Source organism: Empidonax traillii, unplaced genomic scaffold (genome assembly GCF_003031625.1).
Source record: "Empidonax traillii isolate 1590-97213 ecotype Southwest subspecies unplaced genomic scaffold, ASM303162v1 scaffold138:size3245559, whole genome shotgun sequence".
Lineage (NCBI taxonomy): Eukaryota > Metazoa > Chordata > Aves > Passeriformes > Tyrannidae > Empidonax > Empidonax traillii.
The window spans coordinates 3,210,857-3,236,908 of NW_020955331.1; the positions used below are offsets into that span (position 1 = coordinate 3,210,857).

At 42.5% G+C, this 26,052-nt stretch overlaps 1 protein-coding gene across 1 annotated transcript; it reads left to right on the forward strand.

Annotated features, from left to right (window-relative positions):
* The first annotated feature begins 11 nt into the window (after positions 1–11).
* MELTF (melanotransferrin) lies at positions 12–20,455 on the forward strand. Its single transcript, XM_027884054.1, has 15 exons — positions 12–1,496; positions 3,719–3,873; positions 7,476–7,575; positions 8,846–9,028; positions 9,344–9,500; positions 10,379–10,446; positions 11,166–11,353; positions 11,536–11,716; positions 13,020–13,171; positions 13,548–13,644; positions 14,484–14,678; positions 16,279–16,435; positions 18,178–18,245; positions 18,341–18,528; positions 19,318–20,455. Exons 1-15 carry the CDS (start codon positions 1,454–1,456, stop codon positions 19,594–19,596), a joined length of 2,211 nt encoding a protein of 736 aa, XP_027739855.1. The 5' UTR covers positions 12–1,453; the 3' UTR covers positions 19,597–20,455.
* The last annotated feature ends 5,597 nt before the right edge of the window (positions 20,456–26,052 follow it).

Sequence of the window (26,052 nt, forward strand, 5' to 3'; positions counted from 1 at the left end):
GTGATTGTTGGAGGGGGCTACAATCAGAATAGGCCACCTGCTTTCTGAACCTTTCCTGTAGAGGATCAGAAGCAGCACAGGAGAGGCCTGCTACCAAATTCATGTCTATTAATCTTGCCCTGGCAGTCTTAAGCAACTTAAACTGACTGTGCATCAGTTTTGTCATCTGTGTACAAATGTAAGCCTCACTGCACGCATCAGAGAGGGCTTCAGATGTTAATCTGTGGGAAGGGCACAGGAAGGATCCAAATAATGGATCCTTCAAGAAATTTGGAAGGACTCCAGTTTAGCATTTCAGACAGCACAGGGACGATTAATTCCAGAGGCAACCATAAGGTTTTGTTTGGGAAGGATATCTGGAGGGATCATTATGATTTTTTTAGAGTTCTTAACTTGAAATAGCAATTAATTGACTCAGCTGTTGTCTTAACAGTTGCTAGTAAGTGTTAAAGCATCCTGGCCAAACTGCAGTCAGTAGCTGAGTGAGTAACTGCTGGAAGCATCCATGCCACACTTCTGGCTGTACAGGCTGTGTGTGGGATGCACACAGCTCTCGGTGTGTGTGAGGAGTCATGGCAGGACACAGCCATTCTGTTGCTGAGTGCTGAGCTGAGCAGTGGCAGTCAGCAGAGCAAAGCAGCACTCAATGGCTTTTATCTAAACCAAGTGTTACAGGCAGCTGCAGTTCATTGACTAATGAGACATGAAGAAAACGGCAGCACAAATGAGTGTTGCTCTGTGAAAGCTACGCTAAAATTCACAGAGCAGCTTTTAACAGAGCTATTGTCAGCAAAGTTTTTATTTTTGCTGGGCCTCATCTAAAACCTTTTTAAAAATCAGAATACTTCAGCTACTTTATAGCATTTATTATTAAATTTCAGGAAATGTGCACTTAGCATGTGCTGTACCACCTGTAGAGTGTATGGGCTTTGCTGTTGTGACAGCCTGGGTTTCTGGTTATGACTTTATGAAATTTCTGACAGTGCTGAGAATGTGGCATAAAGTGACTGAGCTCTCTGTCAGCTTACCTTGAATCTCTTCCTGCTTCCTGAGCCCCATGAGTAGGAAGTACACAAAACTCAAAGTGAGGATTTGGTTCCACAGACCTGCCTCACCCCTGTGTGCAGGAACATGGCCATTTATTGAAGTCTGTGGGTGGTGCCAAAGCAGCAACAACCTCATTGGTGCCTTTCGTATTTTGCAATTTGCAGGTCTGATTTTTTTTTCCAAGTGTAGAGGCAGTGTGAGGAGAGCATGCTTTCTTTTCCAGTAGTCATTACGAGGTGACGTGTGCCAAGGTAAGCAAGATAAATTGTTGAACAAAGTGCATCTGCAATTGAATGCTGCTGATTTTCACCTAAGACAGGTGAAAGACAGGCTGGAGAGAACACACTTGCCTTGATCTCTTGTGGTTCTGAAGGCTGGAAAAATCACAGATCCCAAAATTTTCACCATGAAGAGCTCTGGAAATGTCTTCTATCTTTTCTTTCATGCTGGTAAGTGTCCTCCAAAACCTTTGGCTGTGGCATGGTGTTTCTGGGGTTCACCTCTGTGTGATATGAGAGAGCAGAAGGAAACTAGAACCACTTCAGAACCAATCTCATATGACCAGGAAAATAAATAGAATAATAGAAAAGGAGTAGAAAAGACTATATTGAACACTATTGACTCATTGATATCAAATGTTGTATTTTATTTCCTAAGCACTGAATCTACTTCTTCTGGTGCAGTAGTGTCTGTTTCTCACAACAGTAAGCAGTTCTATGACACTTACTTCGTAAAAATAGGAATAATTGCTTTATTTCACTTACGCTCTGTGCAACAAGTTGGCTTTCTCCTGTAACTCCCAAATTCTAATGGTGAATGCTTTTAACTTCAGAGAGGCAAAATTGTGAATAAACTTGGGTTCAGAGACTGACCTGCTGTTTTAAGATGGGAAGAGAGACTAACTGCAGGCCTTGTCTATGCTCAAGCCCACTTCAGCTGGGTTAACTTGTAAGGAGGTAGCCAGGACATTGCCCAGATCTGGCTTTCTTGTAATAACTAAGTTCATCAGTTTGGAAAGGGACAAATAATTACCTGTTTTTGATGAGTGGGGAAAAAACAGATTAATGCTGTTTCACTATTTTGTCTGAAACATGGAGCCAAATGAGCTTTATTTCACGTTCTGGGTGTATATGGCTGATGATTTCTTCATACAATTCATGCTTCACCTCGTGTGTGTGTATATCTAAAATCAGAATGTTGAGGCTGAAGAATGGCACTTGGCAGATTTACATACTGAGATGCTGACGCTCCAGTTTAATTTCTGTTGGCTTGTATTTATGCAAAGAAAACCCAAACTCCTTTATCAATGAAAACCAGGGTTCTTCTTTCAGCCCCAAGGAATTAATGGTGAAAATTTCACCCAAGCAGATGAGGTACAGGTTAAGTTTCTGTGAGGTGTGTTTTTATGATGACTCTCTTGTGCCTTTCTTCTGGTCATCTAGGTTCTCAGAATTCCTGCAGCTCAGAGGGTTATAATTGTTTCTACCTCTGCTAGCACATACTGCCATGAAAACTTCCTATTAATTTTTCCAAGTCTGACCTAATGTTTGTTGACAGCAGTAGAGTTGGCTCCGTGTTGCAGTGGAACAACAAGCCAAAATTGCTGTTTCAGTGTTGGGTTTTTTGGCATCAACAATCTTGTTTAGTCTGCAGCCACCAAGTCAGAGAACGTGCATGGGAGCACCATTGAGCACTAGCAAAGTAACTTTTAACTTTCAAAGCTGAATGTGGCATCTCAGCTGCATGACACTGGTGGGAAGCAGAAGGTCAGTTAGGAGTCTTAGAAAACCATGTGACAAATAGCTTGCAGCAGACTCCAGCTTAAAAATTGATATTGTAGAAAAGCAGTGGAATGTTGTGCCCCCACTTATGAAAACGATCTGCGCCTGTTTGTCAGCGTATCCCATCCTTGCGTTTGCAGCCACACTGCTGATCTTGGTGACATCTCCTTACTAAAGCAGCCAAGTGTTTGTAGCTTTGGCACGTAGGAGGGTGGTGTTTGGGCCTGCTGAAAGGCACCTTTCTTCACTGATTAATGGAAATCTCCACTACTAAACTTGAATCTTTTCATTCATGGCACTACCCTACCCTTTTCATGGCTGTGGTTACAGTCTCTTATGAAAGAGTGTTTTGAAGAGCCAAGTTTACTTCTTTAGTTTTCCTAATAAGCCTAGTGGCAAGACTCTTGAGCACCCAAGTGCTTTCCTAATTCAGACCAAAAAGGGCTGGGGCAGGACTCCAGGTACTAACCAGTAATAGTTGAGACAGAGTTATCTTTAGCAGTCTCTTTGGTTTTGCAGTGTATCATTTTAAATGCTTTTGACATGAGAAAAGATGATGTGTTCTTCAAGGTTTTAAGAACCGTCTAGACGCCCTGACCAATTCCATGGTATCCCTATTTCTTATGTCAGAAACAAATGCCATTGGGTTTCAGTATCAGAATCTGAGCCTGTCTTTTATTCAGTCAAAAAAAACTTCAGTATTCATATTAATCGAAATGAAAGTGGGAATAACCTCTAAAGACCCACTGCTAAAAGAACCCTGACTTTTTTCTGTTTAGGGAGGAGAAGCAGAATGAAAGGCTGGCTCTTTGGGAGCCTTTAAATGGTAAGCTCTGTTTTGAAGGTGCTGATGTGTTTCATAATATTTTCTCTTGGTGTTGTGTTTGCAGCTCTCAGTCTGGAACGTCTCCGGTGGTGCACTGTCTCTGAGCAAGAACTTTCCAAGTGTAATGACATGAGTAAGGCCTTTGGTGAGGCTGGAATCCTTCCCCCTCTGCAGTGCACAGCAGGGGGGTCAGCTGCCAACTGCACCCAGATAATCAAGGTGAGCTGTGGGGAACAGCGGGGTCACTGATTTAATTGACCCATGTACCTAGTAATAATCCATTGGCGATGTACATGGCTCTCTGGTGAGTGTCTGACCATCCAGGCAGTCAACCATAGGCTTCATGGCATTCATGTCTATGAAAAATCCAAGCATATACTTTTTAGAAAATCTTAATACTGTTCATTCATATGAACCTGAATGTCAGAATGGCCCCATGTCATCTGTTTGGCTGCTCACATACGGCCAGTCATTAGGAACCCAGCAGAGATCTTAAATATTTCCTCCCAAATGCAAATCTTTGATCTGGGAATTGTCAGATTTATTTAGCAGATAAGAAGGGATGGAGCTGTAAAATGCAGACAGTAGTTAAAGCTATGGTTCTGAGCTTATAAGTAGATTGTATTTTGATAAACTCTGGATCAAACTTCTATTTCAGGGTCCAGTCATGGAAATTGCTGTATATAGAGATGAGTGTAAAACCAAATCAAATCTCCCAACACCAGAGTACAAGAGAGACAAAGCAGGAAGTGGGGTTGAGCAAAGGGCACACAAACCCAACTGTATTAATTCAACTGCCCAGAGTGTGCTCATTTCCAAGAGGAACATTGCTCTAGGGAAGGTTTGAAAGACTGAACATGTGGATTTGCAAAATGCCGTCTGCAAAATAATTCCCTCTTTAGGAGGTGGTAGAAGGCAAAAAGTGAATATTGGAAGAAATGTGGAGGCAGGTAATAGTGGCTACCTTCACTGGCAGAGTGTGGGGAAAGGGAAGGATGACTGGCTGTGTTAATAAGTAATATTACTGTGTAGACATGCTCAAGAATCAGGGTTTTGTGGAGGAAATGAAGGCTGTCAAGACAAGAGGTTCAGAGCAAGGAAAGGAGGTCTGGCAAAGTAGTTCGAAGGGAGATGAGGCAGATGATTGTGGCCAGATAAAAGAAAAAGATTTCAGAAGTTGGTATCTTGTAACTTATGTCAACAGAAGCAGAATGGCTCTCTGATTACTGAAACTACCTCATTGCCTCTTGATAAGTTCTGTTCTTGAGTGAGGAAGACTGTACTGAAGAATGTTAGGAGCAGATATTGATGTATATGTGGATCTTACCTTGGGATTAGACAAGAAATACATTCTAATGTCAGAGCTTCCCAAAAGCACTTGGCTGATTGCTACATTGCACAGGGGCACCTGTTAGAATCTGCAAATCAGATTATTGAAAGGGCTGGTAAGTGTCTGCTTTTGAAACACAGAGCTCCCAGAATTGCATTTGTAAGCCATTGTAAGTGCCTTTCTAAAACCTTGGATTCCTATAAAACTTGTTTAGCTGAACAGAGAAACCTGAAGGCAGATAGCATGAGTAAGTAGCTTTCTGATAAAATGAATGTTCACTGTAAGGCTTCTGGCAAGACTTTCTCCTTGAGACCTCTTTTTTCTTTTTTCTTGTGCTAATAGTAATCTACTAAATATTTAAGCTGGCCTGCTTAGGACTGTGTGGAATCCCTGTGTCTGCATCCGCACTGAACTCTGATCTTTGAGGCCAAAAGGAGTGGGACATCATGGCTGAAGAGGCAGAGATATGTTTTGTATCATTGTGTAACTTGGACTTAGTCCTGTGAATGTGTTAGCACATGGATAAAGGAAAAACCCTCTTTGATAGAAGTGTTTAAAAATTGAGTAATGTCTAAATATTTAACTAGGAAACCTGACAATATTTAGTGTGACCAGAGCTGTTCTTTAACAGGGTTTTAAACACTTGTGTAGGTAATTCTCAAATGTTGTGACACACAGCAATACAATTCCTCTGAAAGTAATTAATAAAGTATTACTATCACACCTATACTTATTAAAAATGTTGTATGTGGAATAGTCCCCACAGTAATTGTGTGTATTTAAAGGAAAGGTCTGTAGCTTGTAAACTAATTCATGTTAAATACAATAAGAGGCATTTTTTATCTTGTTCTGTTCTGCTGTTTATACACAAGCTATTGATCAGAGGCTCTGCTGCTAAACAGAGCTCAAAGGCTCAGCTTTCCAATCAGAAAAGTGCTATTTGACATGGAAATATGGCCACATAACACAGTCCTTGGCTTCTGTGGCCAACCCTTTTCATTTCATCTGCTCTATTTTCTGTCAACCACCAATTCTAGAGGCTCACTTTGTTTTCCCTGAGGGTAAGATCCTTTTAACTCCCACCTCCTCTCCTTCTCATTGTCAGGTGTCCCTGAACAACAGACCATATTTGATTCCTAAACTGTCTTGTGGCCTGACCTTCACCAGAGCAATATCATGTCTGGTTATTCCAGAAAGATAATGTCTGTTCTTTAAGATGCAAATATCTCCCAACCCCAACTCCTCTTCAGGTTTCCTTGGATTCATTCTGCACTCCTTTCACAAGAAGCAGCTCTTGGGACATTGATTGTTTTGGCTAATTAATGAGTATAATCTTTTTTCTCCTTTGAGCCAAAGAAATAAAGGATTTCAAATCACATGACAACTTCAAATCTGGTTCAGCTGTCAACATCAACATATTACCTGTGCTCTCACATGATCCCTTAAAAAATTTTCAAACCTTTTATGTGTCTCAGCCTGTGGGAAGTTGTTGTGGTGTGCTGGGCAGCACAGTCCCAGCCCTCTTTTAACTAGTGCTTTGCAACATCCCAAGGGATGGGTGAGCTAAATTACCCTCTCCACTGTCAAACCAGAGGTTAAGCAAACTGATAAGAAACTTGGAATCAGCTTAGAAATGCAAAATGTCACACTGCTGATTATTTCCTCAGCAATATCTTGTCTCTGTGTGAAATGCCCTCTCCTGGCTCCCACTAGTTTCAGTACACAGTAGGGGCTGGGTTCAGCTGGCCAGAGGTGTGCATACAGCAGTTCTCTCAACCTTGCTGCTGAGGGAAGTCTCATCCTGTGCTATCCAGAGCAATCCTGCAGCAGGATTCCAGCTAGCTTGGTGGTACGGTCAACAAAGAATATACAGTGTTGTTGGACACCTTCCCAGCAGTGGCGGCCTCAGATTTGTATCCCCCCAGTTTTGAACAGTCTTTTTAGATGCTTTCCTCCTTCTCAGATGTGCACTGTCATCCACTTCCTCCTCTGCATGTGGAGAGGTACAAACCAGTATGCTTTAAGGTTGTTTTTGAGTACACTTTGGCATTCAGATTTTGCAGCCCCAGAAGATATTACTTTAAACTATATGTGTATGATGTCAAAACTATTTTTACTTTATTTAAATCTTCAAGCTTTGGGGCATTAGTTAAAGATATGAATGAAACTCCAAATTGCTGGGCTTAAAGATTCATCACAGATCTGCAGGACCTGTTTCTAAGCTTCCTTTGCACTATTAAGACTAGTGAAGCCATCATAGTACAGAGCTGGATTCTGCATTATTTCTGAAGGAAGGCACTTTTGAAGGTCTAAAATCCCCCATGGTAATTCTTTTTCAGAAATTTGACTGCCGTTAAAATAACTGTTCGGAGAGAAGAAAACACACAAATGCAGATTAAGGGACCTCTTCTTCTAAATTCATGTGTGTTCTAGCTGTTGGTAAATACTGATAATTAAGTTTCAACATTTTTCTGCCCTTGTGTCTGCACAGGATGATTTGGCAGATGCAGTGACACTGGATGGCCGTTTGATTTACCAGGCTGGAAGGGAGCATGGTCTGAAACCTGTGGTTGGGGAAGTATATGACCAAGGTATATTCTGACTAAATAACTTTTAGATTACTTAAAATGCACAAGAATTTACTATTTGGGGTCCTTCCCTGTAAGACTCTAAACAGTAGGTAGGGGTCAGGTTCCTCTCCTTGTTTGCTCCTGCCCGTAACAGAGTGTGTGGGGAAGGAGGAGATGCTGAGCTGGGGCCAAGTCTGTCCTGAAGCAGTTGGGTCAGAGTAGCTGTTCCTGTAATAGGTTTTTTGGGTTGGGTTTTGTTTATTTTTTACTGTCTTGCTGCTTACTGTCTTCTCTGTTCCATACTTTTCAGATTACTGAATTGCAAAGCATAAATTGTTAAGGTTTATCTCTCAAACCCGTACATTAGAATAATTAGATTTTGGTTTTAGTAGTGTGTATGATTACCTGCTGGAGGAAAGGAAGTGCTGATTCTGCTCCGTGTCTAGGTGACCTTAAGCTTTGAGTTCCTTTCAAGGCAGAGGCAATAATTCAGTAGTGACTTGTCTTGACTAAGGGCTCAGTATTAGCTCAGAGCTCAGTGATGTTGCCTGTCACTTTAAGAGACCCAAAGGAAGGAGGAACTCTGGAAGCAGTCTGCAGGCAGTGGTGTCCCACCACTCTGTTGTGAGATGGAGCTGGATTTGGTTTGTAGCTGGGTCTCAGTGTCATCTGATCAAAGGCATCCTCAGAAATTGCCTGTTGGGCACTTGGGGTCTTGACTCATCTACGTCATGACTTGGGTGAGGGATCTGTACTTTGGCTTCTCAAAACCAAATGGGCCTTATGATGCAGAGGCTGGCTGTCTCCATTACTCAAATTATGAGCCTCAAATCAAAGAAAAGTGGATGAAATTTAATGATTAGGTCAGATTGAATGACTCTATAGTCACTTCAGACCCTCAGCTCTTGACTCTTTGAGTTATATCAAACTGCAAAACAAAGAGAATGAAATGAACTCTGATGCTCCAGGGATGTTAGCCTGCTCTGCTGTATCAAGATTAAGATCAACTGGGGAGTAAATTATATTGGTTTCAATTCAATCAAAATATATTTAGAGTCACAGAAAACTTCTTCCAGAAAGGAGAAGCAGGGTGACCTTCAAAGTTAAAACAGATTGCCTTTAAGACAATGGACTTTAAGACAATGCACACTGAAAAACTAATGGAGGACACTGATTCACAGTCAGCAGGTTCTCAACAAGAATGTGAACAGTGGGCAGAGGAGCCCCAAGAGGCCACTGTAACGCTGATGTGAGGCTACTTATCTTGCTTCTCTTTCTTCTTACGCTGCAGAGATTGGAACTTCCTATTATGCTGTGGCTGTGGTAAAGAAGAGCTCCAACATAACCATCAACAGCCTGAAGGGTGTGCGTTCCTGTCACACAGGGATCAACAGAACTGCAGGCTGGGATGTGCCAGTGGGTTATCTGATTGACAGTGGGCAACTGGCAGCTATGGGATGCGACCTTCCAAAAGGTAAGAGTTACAGGGCAAAGATCTGTTCTTCAGCAATTCCTTTCTGAGGGGTCTTGGGCCCCTCAGAAACATGTGGTTCAGCTGCTCCTTTGTTCCTTGACTTTAATGATGCTTGTACCAGGGAATAGACCTAATGTAGGTCTGATGAAGGCTGCAGAGTTTTTGTTTTTTAAACTTGAAAATCATCTTTTAAGAAAAAAATTACTTATGCCTTCTAAATCTATTCAGAGATGTACTGTGTAGATGTGTTAAAATGAGATTGTAGGATCTTGTTTATTCATGGCTAAAAATGTCTCATTCTAATTTCGGTTTTAGCTCTAAGTGAATATTTCAATGCAAGCTGTGTTCCTGGAGCAAATGATGTGAACTATCCCAAATCCCTCTGTGAGGTCTGCATAGGGAATTCAGCTGGAGAGCACAAATGTGAACGAAATTCCCAAGAGCAATACTATGACTACAGTGGGGCTTTCAGGTAAAAGTCATGTCTCTGTCAATTTTTTTTTATCACTGTGCTCTCTCTGTAGGTACCAGTCTAGACCTCACTGACTGGAAGTTGAAGACACATAGCTTCCAGTTTATCTTGTTAGAAAATCTGCAGTTTTGTTAGGACAACCATGCTTTTAAACTGACTCAACAAAAGTAATTCTTAACCCACTATTTCAAGCATTATTTCCTGAGTATTTAAACCAAATGGATATTTAGCATGTATGCTGGGCAGGGAAAGCCCTATTTGCTGTTTGTTTTGTTGAGCGGCTGTTCACACAATCAGAGTGTTTGTTTCATCAGACTTTACTGACTTTATCTTTCCCAGTAAAACTTGATTGCCCTTGGAGTTTGAGAGCTGAACTGTTGCCCTACTTGACTATTTCAGTCATCCCATCTCAGTGGCACTCAATTATCTACTTGCTCTGCCTCCATTTTGCACACCAATCCCTTATTTTCCTCTTTTCTGTCTGTGTGCTGTGTTGGAGCTCCCAGTCTCTCAGTAGTAGCATTAACTGAGCAAGGGCAGAATTAGCTTACAAGAAACACTTGCTCCTTCCTGCACATTCCCCAAAGGACTGTAATGACTGCCTTAGACAGAGAAACTGTCCTGGACAAAAAAGCTCATGGTGTTTGTTCTGGGCAACATTGAACATGTTGTCCATGTTCACCAAATGACAATGATAGTTTACTTCATGCTCTAACAGCCACTAGTCTCTGCCTTGAGCAAAACTCTCTGCACAAGGAAATAGGTCAGTGTCTGTGTCTGATGGAACGTAGCACGGAGCCCTCGGGCTGTCGGCAGTGGCCAGTGCACAGGAGCTGGGTTTTGTAATGCATTTTTGTGCTTGGATTTATATTTATTAGGTGTTTGGCTGAAGGTGCTGGAGAGGTTGCTTTTGTGAAGCACAGCACAGTGCCTGAAAATACAGACGGTGAGTAATCCTGAAGCTTGTTGAATAATGGCTGCAAGGTCTGAAATACTGTGTCTGTAATAGAATAATATCAAATGTTTGATGTATTTTGAATTGAGCAATCAGAAAATAAATACTGTGATAGTGCGAACATGTACCTCCATGCACCAGGAGACAGAGGAGTCCATGGGATTTTTTTTTTCCTTTTTAATACTTGATAGTTTCAATAAAGGTTAAAGGTTAGAGGTGGAATCTTAAGCTGCTTTTGGAAAGAGAATTTCAACAGCGGTAAATTATTTTTATATAGACCTGGGCTGTTACATTGCTCCAGCCTACCATGGGATTTCAGAAGAGACTAGCGGAAAGTTAACAAGAGGTGACCTGTCCTATCTGGCACTATGTGAAAACCACCTTGAGCATATCAGTGCTTTAATATCATGGACCAGTCTGACCCAGGGGAGAGAAAAACAAAAAAAATGTTGCCTGTGATACTAAACTTAGGGATGCTCTTGATACTGCTGCAGACCCCAGTACAGCTCAGTGCAGTCTCACAAGTGGTAAGCTGTTTTCTCATCAGAGATAAAGGACTAAAGGACCCCAAATGTGCATGGAGTGTGCTGTGCAGTCAGGAATAGCTCAGAGATGCTCAGGAGGTGTGTGTCCTGTTCCACGTGTGCAAGTGATATTTAGAGAAGGCTTGGAGCCAAACTGTTCCATAAGCATGTCCTCTCCGATTTCAGGAAGAAGTTCTTTCTTGTGGGCCCGGCGGCTTCGCTCTTGGAACTTCCAGCTCCTGTGTCGCAACGGCAGCAGAGCCGATGTGTCAGAGTGGAGAACCTGCCACCTGGCCCGAATCCCAGCTCGCGCTGTGGCTGTGCGGCCGGACATAGATGGGACAGTTGTCTTCCAACTCCTAAACCAGGGACAAGTAGGAAACCATTTTTTCATCACTGAGTTGCATTTTAGAAGGGTTCTCCCACCTCTCTTGGTAAACTGAAGACAGAATATCTATGCACCTTCGGCTCTGTGGGGTTTGAAGGGGTATAGGATGTCACAGATCCCAGGCAGAGGGACTTCTGACAAGTGCTTTTTTCTTCTTTAACATTACAGCAAAGATTTAATGGAGTGGGCGCCAAGTTTCAGATGTTTGACTCTGCAGCCTACGGTGCCCAAAATCTTCTGTTCCAAGACTCCACCACAGAGCTCATTGCAATCACAGCTCAGAATTATCAAACATGGCTGGGTGATGAGTATCTTCATGCCATGCAAGCTCTGAGCTGCGACCCCAACAGTAAGTTGTCTGTAGAACCCTATTTATAATCAAGAACAAAGATAGGTGATAGCAGAGATAGTGTTGATTCTGGTTTTTCTCCTCACTCTTGGAGGGTCATGGCAAGATGCCAGTCTGATCTTTGAGCTTGCAGAAAGGTCACCTTTTGACAGAAACAGTATCACATTGCAGAACTGTTGTAGTAAGTTGAGGATGGCCAAGAATTAAAAACTAGGCACCTTTCTGATGATGGCCAACATTCAGCTTTTTATTGCTTCGTCCAGTATATTACATCTTGTTCTCACACACCTGCCTCACACACACTGTACAGAACCTTACATACCATACTATTCTTAGTTCTCTATAATTTATTACTAGCCTTCACATATGATTGGATGTTCACTTCTTATTTACATTCCTTTCTCACTGGTCAGGTCTAGCACCTTTTCAAGTCCTTCACAGTCCCTGCTTTTCCCAGGGAAATTCGGCCCCAAAGTGTCTAAGTCAAAATCCTTCACCCCTGCATCCTTCATCAGGGGCTCTGCGACCTTGCCGCTTACCCCAACACAGAACACTTTCCTGTGCAAATTGACATGCTGTATTCTAAGATGCAAGCATTTTCTATCCTTTCTGGTATATGGAGACATTAATCTGGTAAGCTGCTACTGTTACTTGGTACTTAATTTCTTACCTTCTGACAAGGGGAAATAACAATGCACTGCTGCACAAATCCTCAGGTAGTCTATAAAAATGTATGAATAAGTTCCTAGCAGAGGATTTCCTTTAGAAACTGAAGGAAATCCTCTAAAGTTCCTCTTTACTGAAGTGTTATGGTCTTTCCTACTATCAGAAGAAAGTAGAAATTACTTGATATGCCTTCAGGGAAAGTCAGAAAGACACGTAAGAATCTCTGCCTTAAGCAGCTTAATAATCCTGGCAACTGAGCCTCCAGACACGCTCTGTGCTGCAGCAAAGCCCCTCACCTCCCAGACTTGTCTCTTGTGGACATTACTCTGTGACTGAGGAAGCCTGTGTTCAGGGGGGCTTTTTGCTGCACTCAGCTAACACATTATGGCTGTGCTTAATGGTCAGCAATTGTGGAAGTTGTTGTTCCTTTGCTATGGATAGGTTAGCAATGTGAACATAACTGCTAATCTGGAATGCCCTGGTTCCTGATCAGGTGGAAATTGGAGCTGGAGGGATGGGGAGCAACACAGAAGCAAACATTTTCCATAATATGTGTGGGACATGTATGACAAGGGGCAGTGTGAATTGTCTATTGCAAAGAAAGTGAATGTATTATTTGCTTTTCAATTTTGTGCAGCATTGCCAGAGAGCCTGAACTGGTGTGTTGTATCCACTGAGGAGATTTGGAAATGTGGTGAAATGGCCGTTGCCTTTAGGAAAAAGAATTTGAAACCGGAAATTCAGTGTATTTCAGCCAAGACAAAGGAAGAGTGCATGGACCTGATCCAGGTAGGCTGCTACAGTCCTTGTGCAATAAACCAAATTAATAAAAGCTGCTCCCTGCTGGGTTAGAGATACCTGTGTGACCGGTAGGAACACTGGATTTCAAGGAGGTAGCTCAGGTGGTATGAATGGTATGATGGTCTTCAGCTGCAATAAGGGCACTGTTACCTGTCTTAACTCAAGCCTGTATGTGTGAAATCTCCTGTAATTGTTTCACTGATGAAGCTTTGTGCACATTTTGGAGGTTTTCTTTAGCAGTGTATTTGCTCTTTGCCTTGCCCTTTGAGGTCCAACAGGTGTGATGCTCAAGGTGTCGTCATTGTAGCAGGGAAAGTATCTGCTGTTTTTTCACAGAAATCCTACATTTTCTTATATTTTTCAGAAAAAGGAAAGTGATGCCGTAGTTCTGGGTGGAGCAGATATTTACACAGCTGGGAAGATGTATGGCCTTGTACCAGCTGCTGGAGAAAGTTACTCTGGTAAGAAGGTCAGGAAACATAAATATAGACCTTATTTTTCCAGGTTGTTTGAAGACAGCTCTAAAAGCCCAGCCCTTTGTCCCTAGCCCTGCTGGGAAAGCTGTTTTCAAAAAAGTGAGAATTATTACTCTCACATCATGAATAGATGAGGAAATAAGTATGAGATGAGACTTTTACCTGTCCTGGTCCTCCAGAGACCAGGTTGAGTCTTTGACAGTTTTGAATCTTGTAGTTCTTTTATTTGTCTTTTCAATTCTGAAAAAAAAATATTTACAGTGGAAAAAAATAGTATTTACAAAGTCAAAATATTTTTAACAGAAACAAAAATACAGAAATTACACAGTAGATTCTAGTTAAAAGTAAATTCTTCCTGTCAGTGTGGCTGCTTCACAGTCACCAATGAAAAGTGGGCTTGTGTCCATGACATCACTTAAGGTAAAGTTTCAGTATTCTGCAAAACTCATTGATGCTTTAATACAGGTTTGAGGTTTTCACATAAAAATAACTTCTTAAAGCAGATATGCTAAGTGAGTAATGACCCGAATGTTGTTTTTCAGAGGGATGTATTTGTAAGAGCTGGCATTAATAAGAACACTTTCCTGTCTGTCTATAGTTTATTCAGCTCAGGTGCAGCAGTGCCAGCTTACAGGCTATAGGTGAATGCAGCAGTGTGAGGTACTAGAAGTGAAGAGTCATTCCATGTGCATCCATACTTCCTGATTAGCTGAATGTTGGTGCAATTAAGTTGGAACCAGATAAGAGTGATGGATCTGTAGATGATCACTAAGCAGTGGGAATGCTGAAGGAAAGCTATAATGTGTTGTGTTTTTTTCTCCAAGCTAATGACAGCAGCAGTGCATACTATGCTGTGGTGTTAGTGAAACGAAATCTGTCCAATGCATTCACCATCAGTGACCTGAAAGGGAAGAAGTCCTGCCACACAGGACTGGGGAGAAATGCTGGATGGAATATTCCCATTGGCATACTAATTAAGAGGGGGATTATTAAGCCCAGAGACTGTAATATTCCTCAAGGTAAGACAATAGTACTACATGTCAAAGATACAGTAATAGTTTAATGATAAACTTTAATTAGGTAATTTTGTGATTTCATAACTCTGTATTAACCATATCTGTTTGTGAAGGGGTATTGTGTTTTTAATATAATGATTTGAAATTCTAAATTTACCACCAGAGCGGACTAGTGGAGGGATCTAACTGAGAATGTTAAATCTAACAAAAAATATTCCTTTCCTTTATCAAAAAATCAGTGGCTAATTCAGGTTGGACAGGACCTTTGAGGTCATCTAATCCAATCAACTGCTCAAAGCAGGTCTGATAGTTCAGATTGCTCAGAGCTGTGTCTAGGGAGGTTCTGAGTAACTCCTAGGAGAGAGATTATACACATCATCTCTGGATGTTGTCCCAGTATTTGACCATTCTTGGTATAAAGAGTTTTTTTTTTGTCTAATCAGAATTTCCTTCTTGTAACTTTGGTTCTGTTACTTCTCATCCTTTTGCTCTGAATCCCTGAGAAGGAACTGTCTGTGTCTTCCTGAAAAACCTGCTCTGTGAGTGAGGACAGCAATACAGTGTTAGTTGTCTTATCTCCAGGCTGACCAAACCCACCTCTCAGCCTGGTAAGTGTGAGTTGTGCTCCAGCCTCTGAGCATCCCACCTTCCTTCTACAATATTTGCTCTGGAATGTCCATGTCTTTGTGACACTGGGAGCTCAGAACGTGCCACAGATGTCAGAGGAGGACCATTGCTCCCTGACTGCTCCACTAACACACCCCAGAATGCCATGAGCCTTCATTGGCACAAAACCATGCTGATGATTCTTGATCAACCTGTTGTCCACCAGGATCCCCAGATCACGGTTTTTTTTACAGATCTGTTGTTCAGCCTGCCATTCCCCAGCCTTCCATGGTCTTACCCCGTCCTAAAAGCAGGATTCTGCATTTGCCTTTGTTGAACTTTGAGGTTCCTGTCAGCCTGCTTCTTCAGCATGACCAGACCCATCTCAACAGCAGTCCTGGCTGCAGGGAATCAAACTGCCAAAGTTTATTCCAGTTTTCAGAAATGCATTTGAAAAGTCCATGGCTTTTTATATTCAATCAACTTATTCTGTTGTCTTGAAAACCCTGTTTTCACACCTGGCTGCCTTGGGTTTTGCTTGAGGATATTGACCCAAATCAGATATCAATAACAGTCACAGAAAATACAGATGTATCCCCTCTAGGAGGTAATTCCAGCTCTGGGATATCATTGCAGTAAATGATGTATCTCTTTATCCAGAATTTTATTGTGTTATTTTCAAACTGCATTAGGTAGTGAAGCAATGTAGAACAACAAGAAAGGAATCTGTGGCCATAGAACTCCAGCTTCTAATTTTGCTTGCCTGTTTCCTGTCTATCTCCTGGGAAGCTCTTTGGTTTCATTACCTAGTCAGCTAAATAGTGCTTTGAAAATACCTTAAGAGTTCTAGTTTGTGAATTCCAGTAAGGCAACTGTAACTCCTATTTCTATGCTTTACTGAAACCTGCATTGGTTATAACTTCATGATCGTATAACGGGGTTTTTTTGGTGAAGAGTCCACACTTTTCACTTCTTGTGTTGGTTTGTCTTTCCCCAGCTGTGAGTGAGTTTTTCTCTGCCAGCTGTGTGCCTTCAGCTGAGCTGGACAATTACCCATCAAAACTCTGTCAACTGTGTATTGGGGATGAGAGTGGAAACAATAAATGCAGTGCAAGTAGCCAAGAACGTTATTACAACTACAGTGGAGCCTTCAGGTAACTCATACATGTGGTTGTTATTTAGTTTGTCAGCTTGTCGAAATGCGAGGAGGACCTAGTTTCCATCCCAGTCAGCAAACAGTGCTGTAAATGAGGTGGGACATGTGTCCTCATATGTCTTTGCCAGTACAGGTCACTAGATCATGTCCAAGCTTTTTGCCACCTTCTTGGTCCACAGACAACCAGCCCAACAGCCCATCCTATCTGTGTACACAGCACCCACACAGCTACCTGGTAAATAGTAAAGTGCTAGACTTAGATAACTACTTTTTGCAAACCTATTTAGTTGTGTCCAACTCTTCTGCTGTGGTACATGCCTTGCAGGCAAACTCCAAATCCTCTGCTATACTTTGTGGAATAACAGAACCAGCTCCCAGTCACCAGATGAATGAGCAACAAATGCCATTGCAGGCTCTATGCGCCTTGTTCATATTCTGAGCTTGTGCCTTTGATAATAGTGCCCATACAGTCAAACTTCATATGGAGATCACTTTTTTAATAGAGATTCATTGAATGATGTGGAAAGTTTTAGGTATATAAAAGGTTAGGATTTGGGTGAAAAAATGGAGGATCACAGTCTTCTACAAGGTAGGGGTGGGTTTGCCTCTGACACTTAGGTGATCCTCTCTGAAAGAAGACTGAGTTATGCAGGTAATTAAGATGAGCTTAGAATTCACCTCCAGATTTTCTTCAACTCTGGCTGTCTTCAGACTAACTTGACTAAAGGTATGAGAAGGCATTCAGTTTGTGTATATCCCACTACCTGGGGCAAATTAAACTGTGCAGAGTAGTGAAAAGTCTGTCAGGAACAGCTTTTTCTGAGGGGGAAATGCTTTTAACAACACCTGCTGAGTTACAGCTTTACATTATTTGATTGGTGTGTTTAATTATCTTGTTTTATGAAGTACTTTTGGAAAACATTTGTAGAATAAACTGCAAGGTACCATCATTGAACTGTTACCCATAGATCATCTGCCCATACCTGGGAGGATAGATCTTTTTTGCTAGTTCACCCCAGCTCACTGCTTTGAGGGTGATGTTATTTATGTATTTCTTGCTGAATGGAGCAAGTGCTGTGCATTTCTCCTGTCTGTTGACTTCATATTTCAGGCTTAACACAAAAATATCTGAACAGCCTGTGATGCCTGTTGCATTGTGCACTAGAGAATGTCACAGAGTAACAAATGCTGGTAAAGATCTATGCTCTACACCTCTGCCCTGGCACCCTCTATAATGAGATACCTCACTCACAGGAGGGGTGCTGATTTTTAGGGTGCCCTTGGCATGTTGGGCTGTTCCTCCTTCAGAAAATTAGAGGAAACTGAACTTAGCTCTGGAACAGTTCCCTTTGAAACTGCAGTTCGATTAACTGGAGATCTCTGATGTACAGGGCTGTAAATGCTGCACTGAGTATCACATAATAGGTCTTCTATGTCTTTGCTCATCCATAACTGGCCTTTTCTGTTGTATCTCACACTGGTTTTAATACAATTTTTCTACTGTATTCCTCTCTTAAAATTCTTGATTCAGAATATTTTTTAAATACTTTGCAAAGATGTTACTTTTCCCTTCCTTCAAGATGCTTAATTTCTCTGTTTCTTCTTATTACCTTGGGGTCCAGTACATTTTTTGCAGGAATGCATGTAAGAAAAATTGTATTCTAAACCTATGAGTTATATAAAAAAAGTGTTTCACATAAAGGTGCTTTTAACTGAATTTATATATTTGACTTCCTTTAGGTGTCTGGCAGAGGACTCTGGGGATGTGGCCTTTGTGAAGCACTCGACAGTGTTTGAGAACACAGATGGTACTTACTTTTACACGGCTCTTTATTATAATTCAATTGTTTTCTCTTGCTCTAAAGCATTCGATGAATGACAATGACCAGTTTCTTTTTTTCAGGTAATAACACTGATAGTTGGGCCCAAAACTTGAAGTCCAGTGATTTCCAGTTACTGTGTCCAAATGGTGCCCGTGCTGAAGTCACCCAATTTGTTGACTGTCACCTGGCTCAAGTGCCAGCTCAAGCCATTATGGTTCACCCAGATATCAATGTTTTTGCTCTATATGGACTACTGGACAAAGCTCAGGTAGTAATAATCCATTTATTTCAGGGGGGAGTTTTATGTGGCCTAACACAGTTCAAGGATAAAGACAACAGGACCATTCTGCTATATCATGGCACTGTGCAGAGCCCTGTTGTTGGGAGCGTGACAGAGAAGGTAAAATACAACCTATGTCATTCTCCCAGTAAAACCACCCTGGTGCACAAGGGATTTCAACTTTTTGCCCAGCCACTGATTGTAGTAGTAATTTTCCTGGAGCTTAAGTTGTTTTCCCATGTCTTTTCCATGTTTCTGCATGACTTTGAGGTCTACGAGGAATAGAGTATATGCTAATGCTTTTCCATTCTGGAATTTTCCTAGGAGTGCAACAGAACACTACTGGGTATATTTATGCTGCAGCCATGTACAGGGTGAACCATTGGTCTGGCTGCTTCAGAGAGGTTCCTCTCCATACTGAACTTACTCAGTATTGCTTTTGAACATCTCCATGCTAGCATTCAGTAATTTCTGTAACTCCTGGGCAGACAAACCCTGCATTACGGAACAACATTTAGGCAGAAGAATTTTTTTTAAAACTATAGCTCTTTCCAGAGAGTAACTAAAAAACCAGAATCACAAATGCTGTTCCTGTAATTGCTTGTGGCTGAATTCTGTATCTAATATACTGGAGGATCTAAAAGCAAACGCATAAGAGATTCTGCAAGTGTGTATGAATTTTTCATCTACAAACCAGTTCATACTGGCTTTCGTGTTGAACAGGAGGAATGTGGCACTTAATCTTGCAAAATACTGAAACTTTTGCATTATTTTCAGGTCTATTTTGGAAATAGCAGCAATGGAAATGGATTCAAAATGTTTGATTCTTCAACTTTTCAAGGAAAAAACTTGATCTTTAAGGATTCTGCTGTTGAGATTGTGCCATTACAAGAGAAGAGGACGTACACAGAATGGCTGGGGAGTGAATATGTTGAGTCCCTTGAAGGGCTGCAAACACCACAGTGCTCTGGGGCAGGCAATAAGATAACACAGTACTCCCTCGTGACTACTGTCATTCTCCTTCTCGTTTTGTGTCAGATACAAGGCTTGGACTAGCACGGTTCAAATGGCAACTTCCAGGCCCCCTCTGCCTGACCACCTTCTCTTCAGAAAAGCTATTTGAATAATGTGCTGTGCAAACATTTCAATGCCTCTTCCTGCCTATTGCAGGGCAGGTGCCAACAGCACCTGCTCATCAGGAGAGTGGGATGGGGCTGGAAGCTGCCCCGTCTGTTTGGATGGGGTGGAATTTGGGACAGAAGGCAGCAATACAGTATTAACATGGTTTACAAGATCAGTCCAAAGCTGGAGCATCTCTGTCATTGTTGCTGATGTTGAACTATCCAGGATTCCCAAGTACTGTTAGATGCATACTGGGCTTCTGACCTGCAGAAGAATTTCTGCATGTTGGAACGCAGTATCAAAAACCTTGTCTATTGAATCCTCTCTGGCCTTCTGGCTGGTTAAGTTCAGACTCCACATCCCTGCTTAACCCATCCTACCCAGTTCCTCCTAAGCTCTGCTGCCATAGAGGTAAGTGCACAGAGGACGGACAGGCTGTGGGCAGAATCCAGTCTAGAATACAGCTTCTGCTGTAGACAAAGTCTTCCATCTTCCACTAGAAGGAAGTAGGGGAAATTTCCGGAGACACTGAACAAAAAAGAAACCCAGAGAGACTTGTAGACAGAGAAAAGGACAAAGCCATATATGACCATCCACTGAGCTTGTTGACTTTACCATACCCAGTACACTCACTGCTGGAGGGACATGTCCTGTGATCTTTAATCTGATGGTCCTGTCCTCCTACTAGCCTCATTATCCTGGGATGAACATACTTTCACTGTAAAAACAGATAATAATCCTGTAAATAAGTGAAAATAATAACTCAACATGAGATATAATTACAATTTACCCAGATTCCAGCCTTATAGCTAAACTTCTCTGGGATGCTGCCCACCATTCTATTGCTGCCAGGTTACCAGAGCTGGAGCAGGAGAGACTCAGCCCAGTCCCCAGCTGTACCATGTGGGATTAGCGTGTCTATGGCAGGGACTTGTGACAGGGGGCCTGCTGCCCAGACCCCCAGTTACTGGTCAACTGACTCCAGCTGCTGTCACTGCTGTGTTCCTTCTCTCTGGGCTTTTGGTCAGTTATGAAATAGCCAGCTGAATAGGAGCCAGCAATGTGCCCAAGTGGGCCAGAAGGCCAATGGCATCCCGGCCTGTATCAGGGATAATGTGGCTAGCAGGACCGGGGAAGTGATTATTTCCTCTATACTCTCTACTATAGCACTGGTGAGGCCATAGTACTCAAGTACTGTGTCCAGTTCTGGGCCCCTCAATTTAGGAAGGCAACAGAGGTGGGGAAGGAGCTAGAGCAGAAGTCTGATGAACAGTGGCTGGGGGAGCTCTGGGTGTTCAGCCTGGAGAAAAGGAGGCTCAGGAGTGCTATGATCAGTCTCTTCAACTGCCTGAAAGGAGGTTGTAGCCAGGTGAGGGTCAACCTCTTCTCCCAGGTGACAAGTGTAATAAATAGAGGTTATAATTCCTGTCAAATGGGTGAATGCAACCCAGGAGGGAAGGGAAACAAACGGATTGTAAAACTTAATTGCACCCCCATAAAGACATAAAACAGACCATCATCTTCCCTGTCCTCCTAGCCAAGAATTATGTCCGAACGAGATCAGGTCAAATAGCATGATGGTGCCTTATTTTGAAGGACATATGAATTTAAAACTTAAAATATTTTGAGATAACCAAATAGTTTAAGCTGTGAAAATAAACATATAGTGAAAACATAGAGTAGGGATGTAAATGTATATGCATGTGATATCATGAATATGTATGGGATGTTTGAAATAAAAACGAGGCTTGTACCCTGTGACAGGTGTGGTAGATTCAGGAGAATTTCCTGTAAGTACACCTAGCGCTGTTTACTTCTACATATAATAAATATCATATAATAAATTCCAATTTGAAAATAATTTATATCTTGAGATTCTGTTTCTCACAGTTTGGTGTCAAAACCCCTGCGACTGAACGGTCAGTTTTAGTCCCAAAATGGAATAAGAATGAAAATTCCTCACAGACAAAAGCAGCCAGCACAGAAAGTTCTATGTGCATGGAGCGCCACAAGTGGCTCACCAGTTGCACAGAAGAGATGGAGGGAAAGAGTTTTCTAATCTGGGTAAAACTGCATTTTTTCAGTGTCAGAACCCCTGCAATTGAATGGTCAGCCTAAACCTCAAGTGGAATAAAAATTAGGATTCTACCAAAAAAAAAAGTGCCAGCACAGGAAGGTCTATATGTGTATAGAGTGCCAAGAGTGGCTCACCAATTGCACAGAAAGGAGGGTATGGGCTTTCTATCATTGGTAAAATAGAATTAGTTTGGTGCAAAAACCACTGCACTTAAACAGTCAGCCTGAGTCCCAAAATGGAACAAGAATGAAGATTCCTCCCAGACAAAAGGAACCAGCACAGGAAGATCCATGTGTGCGTGGAGGTGCCAAGGGTGACTCACGAATTGCACAGGAGAGATGGAGGGTAAGGCTTTTTTTTCCTGTCTGGAACTTCATTTGTTTGGTGTCAGAACTGCTGCGCTGAAATGGTCAGTCTGAGCCCCAAAATGAGATACAGACAAATATTCCTTCCTGACAAAAGGTGGCAGACCAGGAAGTTCTATGTGTGCATGGAGTGCCAGGAGGGGCTCACCAACTGCACAGGAGAGATGGAGGGTAAGGGCTTTCTTTCCTGAGTGAAACTTCATTTGTTTGGTGTCAGAACCCCTGCACTGAAATGCTCAGAGTCCCAAAATGCCATAAAAATGAAGATTCCTCCCAGACAAAAGGCGCCGGCACAGGAAGCTCCATGTGCGCATGGAATGAAGGAGGACAGGGCTTTGGAGGGGTTGGTCGAGGCATCTTGCTGCAGGGACCCACTCTTCTCCCCCCCCTTTTCTCTGCCTTACTCTAAGGAGATTTTGTTCTGTACAAATTCTGTAGACATAACCGACAGGTACATTGTACAAAGAGCCCAGAGGTAATAAATCTTAGCCAAAGGAGCCAAGGTAGACATTTGAATAGGTGAAGTAGGCCTGAAGCCAAGGGTTTCTTCAAGCTTGAATGAACAGAACACGAAACAATGGAAAGAACGAAAGGTCGTTGGTGTCACCCGATGAAGAGGAGAGAATTTGAGACCCCATGAGGAAGAAAGGCAGGATCTACCACCAAAATATTCCTCAAAATAGAGACCACATCTCAATCTCCACCCTGACTCCACCTGCTATGAATATTGTAATCTAATGATGCAATAATATGAATATGTATGTGGTTATCTTGTAATCATTGCCAAACCTGTATAAAATACTCATTCTAACCTAACCAGCTCGGAACCTGTTTTCCCAGCACAAGCTGGCAGGCTGCTGGGCCGTTAAATAAATAAATAAATACCTTGCTGTTTATAAGGCATAAAATTCTGTCTTTAAACAGTTTTTATCTGCCTTTTTGGGCGTCAGGAGTGCCAAGAGCAGCTCACCAATTGTACAAGACGGAGGGTAAGGGTTTTCTTTCCAGGGAGGAATTTCCTTTGTTTGGTCTCAGAACCCATGCACTAAAATGGTTAGTCTTAGTCCAAAAATCACATAAGAAAGATGATTTCTTGCAGACAAAATGTGCCAGAACATGAAACTCTGTGTGTCCATGGAGTGCCAAGAGTGGCTCACCAATTGCACCAGAGAGATGGAGGGTAAGGGCTTTATTTCCTGGTTGGAACTTCATTTGTTTGGTGTCTGAACCCCTGTGCTGGAATGGACAATCAGAGTCCCAAAATGGCATAATAATAAAGATTCCTCCCAGACAAAAGGTGCCAGCACAGGAAGCTCTAGGTCTGCATGTAGTGCCAAGAGTGGCTCAACAATTGCACAGGAGAGATAGAGGGTAAAGGCTATCTTCCCTGGGTGAAATTTCTTTTGTTTTGTGTCAGAACCAATGTGCTGAAATGGTCAGTCTGAGTACCAAAATGAGATACGGACAAATATTTTTCCCAGACTAAAGTGGCAGCACATGAAGCTCTATGTGTGCATGGAGTGTCAAGAGTGGCTCACCAGTTGCACAGAAGAGATGGATTGTAAAGGCTTCTTTTCCAGGGTGGAATTTCATTTGATTAGTGTCAGAACTCCTGCGCTGAAATGGTCAATCTGAGCACTAAAATGAGATATGGACAAAGATTGCTCCCTGCCAGAAGGTGATAGCACATGAAGCTCTAAATGTGAAAGGAGTGCAAAGAGTGGCTCACCAATTGTACAGGAGAGATGGAGGGTAAGGGCTTTCATTCCTGAGTGGAACTTCATTTGTTTGGTGTCAGAACTGTTGCGCTGAAAATGACAGTCTGAGTCCCAAAATGAGATACGGACAAGGATTCCTCCCAGACAAAAGGTGCAAGCAGAGGAAGCTCTATGTGTGCATGGACTGCCAGGAGTGGCTCAGCAATTGCAAAGGAGAGATGGGGAGTAAGCCCTTTTGTTTCTGAGTGGAAATGCATTTGTTTGCGGTCAGAACGACTGTGCTGGAATTCTCAGTCCCGAAATAAAAAGAATGAATATACCTTCCAAAAAAAAAAGAACCCGCACAGGGAACTCTGTGCCTCCAATGGAGTACCAAAAGCGAGTCACCATTTGAACAGGAGATATCGAGGGTAAGGGCTTCCTTTCCTGGGTGGAACTTTATTTTTTTGGTGTCAGAACCCCTGCGTTGGAATGGTCACTCTGAGTCCTAAAATGGATTAAGAATGAAGATTCCTCCTAGACAAAAGGTGTCACCACAGGAAGCTCTAAGAGTGTGTCAAGTGCAAGGAGTGACTCACCAATTCCACAGGAGAGATGGAGAGTAAGCGCTTTCTTATCTGGATGAAAATGCATTTGTTTGCTGTCAGAACTGCTTCGTGGAAACGGTCAGTGAGTCCCAAGATGAGATACCGTCAAAGATTCCTCCAAGACAAAAGGTGCCAGCACAGGAAGTTCCATCAGTGCATGGAGTGTCAAGAGTGGCTTAGCAATTGCACAGGAGAAATGGGGGGTGAAGGCTTTTTCTTTCTGGCTGGAACTTCATTTGTTTCGTGTCAGAAGCCCCTCACTGAAATGGCTTGTCTGACTCCCAAAAGGGATAAAAGATAAAATTCCTCCCAGACAAGGAACCGGCACAGAAAGCTACATGTGCCCATGGAGTGCCAAGAGAGGTTCAGCAATTGGAGAGGAGAGATGGAGGGTAAGAGTTTTTTTTCCTGCCTGGAACTTCATTTGTTTGGTGTCAGAAGCCCTGTGTTGAAATGGCCCGTCTGAGTATTCAAAGGATGACGATTCCTCCCAGACAAAAGGAGTCAGTACAGGAATCTCCATGTGTGTACGGAGCGTCAAGACTGGCTAACCAATTGCAAAGGAGAGGTAGAGGGTAAGACCTTTTTTCCCTGGCTGGAACTTCATTTGTTTGGTGTCAGATGCTCCGTGCTGAAATGGCTTCTTTGAGTCCAAAAAGGGACAAAAGATGAAGATTCCTCTGAGTCCAAAGGTTCCGGCACAGGAAGCTCCAAGTGTGCACAGAGTTCCAAGAGGGGCTCACGAATTGCCCAGGAGAGATGGAGGGTAAGGCTTTTTTTTCCAGTTTGGAAATTCATTTGTTTGGTGTCAGAAGGTGCATGCTGAAATGGCTGTTCTGAGTTGTGAAAGGGACTAAGGATGAAGATTCCCCCAGACAAAAGGTGCCAGCGCAGAAAACTTCATGTGCGCATAGAGTGCCAAGAGAGGTTCAGCAATTGACAAGGAGAGATGGAGGGTAAGACCTTTTTTACCTGCATGGAACTTCATTTGTTTGGTGCCAGAAGCCCTGCGTTGAAATGGTTGGTCTGGGTCCAAAAAGGGACTAAGGATGAAGATTCCACCCAGACAAAAGGTGTCATGACAGGGTGTTCCGTGTGTGCATGGAGTCACAAAGAGTGACTCAAGAATTGCCCCGGAGAGATAGAGGATAAGTGCTTTTTTTCCTGTTTGGAACTTTATTTGTTAGGTGCCAGAAGCTTTGTGTTGAAATGGCCGGTCTGGGTCCAAAAAGGGACTAAGGATGAAGATTCCTCTCAGTCAAAAGGTGTCATCACAGGAAGCTCCATGTGTGCATGGAAGGTCAAGAGTGGCTTATCAATTGCCCTGGAGAGATGGAGGGTTAGACCTTTTTTCCCTGCCTAGAATTTCATTTGTTTGGTGTCAGAAGCCCCGTACTGAAATGGCTTCCTTGAGTCCAAAAAGGGACAAAAGATGAAGACTCCTCCCAGGCAAAAGGTGCCAGCACAGGAATCTCCATGTGTGCACTGAGTGCAAAAGTGGTTCACCAATTGCCCAGGAGGAAAGGAGGGTAAGGCCTTTTTTTCCTGCCTGGAACTTCATTTGTTTGGTGTCAGAAGCACTGCGTTGAAATGACCCATCTGAGTCCTCAGAGGGACTCAGGATGAACATTTCTCCCAGACAA